This window comes from Limulus polyphemus, unplaced genomic scaffold (assembly GCF_000517525.1).
Source record: "Limulus polyphemus unplaced genomic scaffold, Limulus_polyphemus-2.1.2 Scaffold173, whole genome shotgun sequence".
NCBI classification, from domain to species: domain Eukaryota; kingdom Metazoa; phylum Arthropoda; class Merostomata; order Xiphosura; family Limulidae; genus Limulus; species Limulus polyphemus.
Window position 1 is genome coordinate 251,125 of NW_013665783.1, and position 3,892 is coordinate 255,016.

General features: G+C 28.1%; 1 protein-coding gene across 1 annotated transcript in view; it reads left to right on the forward strand.

The window, feature by feature from the left end:
• Positions 1-3,892, forward strand: part of LOC106478025 (glycosylated lysosomal membrane protein A-like) — an 18,599-nt gene that overhangs the window by 3,185 nt on the left and 11,522 nt on the right. Inside the window, exon 2 of the mRNA XM_013938532.2 lies at positions 2,578-2,853. Coding sequence (XP_013793986.1) covers positions 2,578-2,853 — 276 coding nt within the window. The remainder of the gene's footprint in view (positions 1-2,577; positions 2,854-3,892) is intronic.

Genomic DNA, 3,892 nt, shown 5'->3' on the forward strand with positions numbered 1-3,892 from the left:
GTAGTTATTGTAAAATTTACTTCTTTCTTTTTTTTTTTTTTTTTACTTCTTATGTAAAACTTTAATGAGTGATGTACTAATTATTTTTTGGTACATTTCCAATTAAATTTTGGACATTCCTGGAATGTTGAACCAATACTAATTAGCAGTTGCAAATCTTCAGTATTCGTGATAGCAAGGTTATCAATGAGTACATGGTCAATGTAAGGGGATGAATTATACTTGTATTTAGAAAAGAAAATAGTGGGTGCTACTATAGCGTGCAGTCTACTAAGACATAATTTCTTGCTAAATGATCTATATCTATCCACATTTTTGTTCAGAAAATAATAATAATAGTTTAATAAGTTGTTTGTTCCAAAATAATTTCTTAAATTTAGGTTATAATTGTGCTAGTTTTAATTGTTGGAACTCATTTGATTCCGATTATATTTGCCTCAAAAATGTTATGTAATGGTATTTTGTACTTAGTTTAAAAGCGTTATTTATAATAACTGGCACCGATTGCAAATCAACAAAAGTTAAAATGGTAGTGATGATAGTATCCTTGTAGACCACTCTATATAGTTGCACCAAATAGTGTAACTCTTCATTTGTTATGTTATCTGACATTTTGTTATAATTAAAGATGTTACTGCCAATGGTTCTTTTGCGATAGTTACTAGTTGGGTATTTAATTTTACAAGTGTTAAGTTATAAATGATAATGTTACTGCTAGTAGGAACAAAAATAATAAGACTTTAATTTGATAATTGTTTTAATTATAACATAGAGAACATGAGTATTTTGTTTTTCATTTGTGTTCCAAGTCACTTGAATCTAGTAAAGATGTTAAGATATATAGTTAATAATTTGAAATATGGCTATAAAAAAAGAAAATCTATTTTGACAAAGGTCTTCATGCCAATTACATTTTATGGTGGCCATAAACATAATTACAAGATCAGTTTTGACAGTTTGTGTGATTATCAAACATCTGCAGCATTGAAATTTTGTTATCAATAAGATTATATTTACTTATTTAAGCTAGAAAAGTTTGTATGGGATTCCTAAAATCTTGAAAAATAGAAATATGTTTTCACGTAATAATAAGACAGAATTTGGTCAGTAACTTGCAGTCATCTGCTTAGGCTGATCTTCTGTTTGTTTTATTTCATTTGTAAAATTTATGTTGGACAAATACTTAACAAATAATTTACTTAGAAATTTCTTAAATTGTAAAAACTAATTTGAGTTAAACTTACTTTTTTATCAGAGAAGTCCTAATCAATGACTTAAACTCTTTGAATTATGCCTCAAAAATCCTGTTGCAACTGTCATAAGGTTCAAAACAATTTCCTCGTGACCATGAAAAGTAAAGAATCAAAGATGATTAGTTATTGCACTGCTTTATCAGATGTAAAGATATGTGACTTCACTACATGTATGTGTGTGTGATATTGTTTTCCATTATTCACTTTATATTGAATGTCTCGAAAGAAAAAATTTTTCATATACATTGTTGAAAGTGAACTGATAATTTATATTTTGGTAGTTGAATATTTTAGATTAATTCAAGGCTAGAACTTGCTATGCATTGATATTTATGGCATTTTGGTATGCAAATGATTATGTGGATATATGTCCCAACCTTGCTTTTACCGTTACTCTTGAAGGTGGTGTCATAGGACACCAAAACATGTAGTCATATTTGGGCAAGTCCCTGTTTTTAATAACTATTTATTGTATAAGGTTTTAATGTTGTATTTCTTTTAATTGTAAATAGATGTTTTACACAAGTGCCATTTTTAAATTATTTATTCTGAAACATTTTTTAGAAATTGTAACTTTTAATATGTAAGTCAGTTTTTGTAATATATTTCTTTAAGAAGTCAGTTACATCAGGCCTGTCTGCAGGGGAGTTGTGACAGGTGCAAATGCCTAGACCAACTTTCCCCAGTCTAATTTGGTTTATATCACTGACTGGCTGGCCCAATACAGAATGAGTACACATTGTTTCCTTAATGGTTATTAAGCAACAAACATTAAGTTTACAAAAAAATAGTCTTACAGAAAATTGTTTTGAAATAATGAGCCTTTTCTGGAAACATTAAAAATAAATGCCATTTAAAAAGTCGATCTGTGAACAAGAGATTAAATTGTAACTTGATTTGCCAATCTACATCCGTGCAGGATTGAGCTAGACAATCTACTTTCATGAAATGAAGTTGTCACAGTCACAGAAAATAAAATATATGAAAGTTTACATTTTTAGCACTTGCCTATTTTTGCATGGATGTCATTGAAACTTTGTATAGATATTCTCATTAATGAAATACTAACAATTATGTAATCTGAGGTGAGGTCAAGGTCACAGAAAAATAAAATAAGCTACTGCTTTTATTTATTATGAATGTAAGGAAGAAAGTTTTAATAGATAACAAAAAGGAATTAACCAATTAAGGTCATTTTTTGGTGATTGTTATCAATTAAGAATGGTGTGTAAAGCCTTTATGTTTCTAACAATTTACATAGAAGTTTATGGTTCTGATTTAGTGTTTAATTTTGAGGAGTTACTTATGTTTTTTTTATTTACAGCTGAACATGACTCTCAATCCCAATTGCAGTTTACCAGAATGTAAAGGAGAAACGGATAATTCCATAAATCTAGTCCATGTGACAGCAGAAGGAGATTCAGATGTTTTACACTATGTTTGGAGTTCTGTTGGAGCACCATCTGTGTTGATTGCATGTACATCTTTAAATTCAACACTAGAAATAGACTGGAAGAACTTGTTAAATGAGTCAGAAGTTGAAGGTTCTATTAATTTTTCTGAAAAACCGTATTATTCTTTAGGTCTTGTTCTTGCAAAGGTAAGCTTATAGTTTGGATTCTATATAATGCATTTTAGTGTTAGTTGTATGCAGTATTATCCATAAATTTGGGCAATGTTTAGTTTGTCAATATTCTATATCTGTAATACAAGTTGTATGTTGTTGTGAGACAAATCCTTTATAAAGGATTTGTTCTTGGGAACTCTGTAACCTAGAAGCATAGCATTGCTCAGAATTTTAAATATTTGTTTTGTGTTTGTACTTTATGTTTTATTACCTTTTTGAATTATATTTATAACTGCATCTTTTATTACTGTTTAAAACGTTCATGTCAAACTTATGTGCAATGTTCCAGATCTTTGCTGGTAATATATACGAATTATTCTTATGATCAGTTCTTGTATAACTGGTAAAAGTGCTGTCAAATCAGGAATAAGTAAAAATAAATTATAATTTGTGAAAATTGATAAATATATATTAAAAACTTAATAATTGTAAGATAAGTATTAAATCAAAAAGATTGCACTCCAAAAAAGCAACAAAAACAAGGTCAACATAAATAAGGATCTAAGTAATAAAATTTAATATTATTTCTATGTTATAACATTTTCAGAAGGTTATATGGTTTTGTATTTGTGTATAGAAGGTTGTTAGTGCTTCTCAATTTCAATAGCTTTAGAAATAAGTATTTTGCAATAAATGATGCTACAGACAGGAAGATACATTTAAAACATGGTTTAGTCATACTGAACAATTTCATATTGTTTTTGAAACTTACAGCTGCAGAATTTATGTTAAAAAGGATGTATTGTATACAATTTCAAATTGTCTTGTTGACATTTGTTTGTTTCATGTATAATTTTTTTCACAATTGTTTGAAAATAATAATTTTGAAATTTATTATTTCATAAACAGGTTTACACTGATTTTTGATTAGATTGTAATCAGTATTAGTTGGTGTGCAATTCAAAACAAACCAAACCAGTATTAATTGAAACAAAAGTAATTTTACATTATATCTGGTTTTGTTCAGATTTGGCAGTTCAATGATACAGAGGACGTAGGAAAACTTGATTCA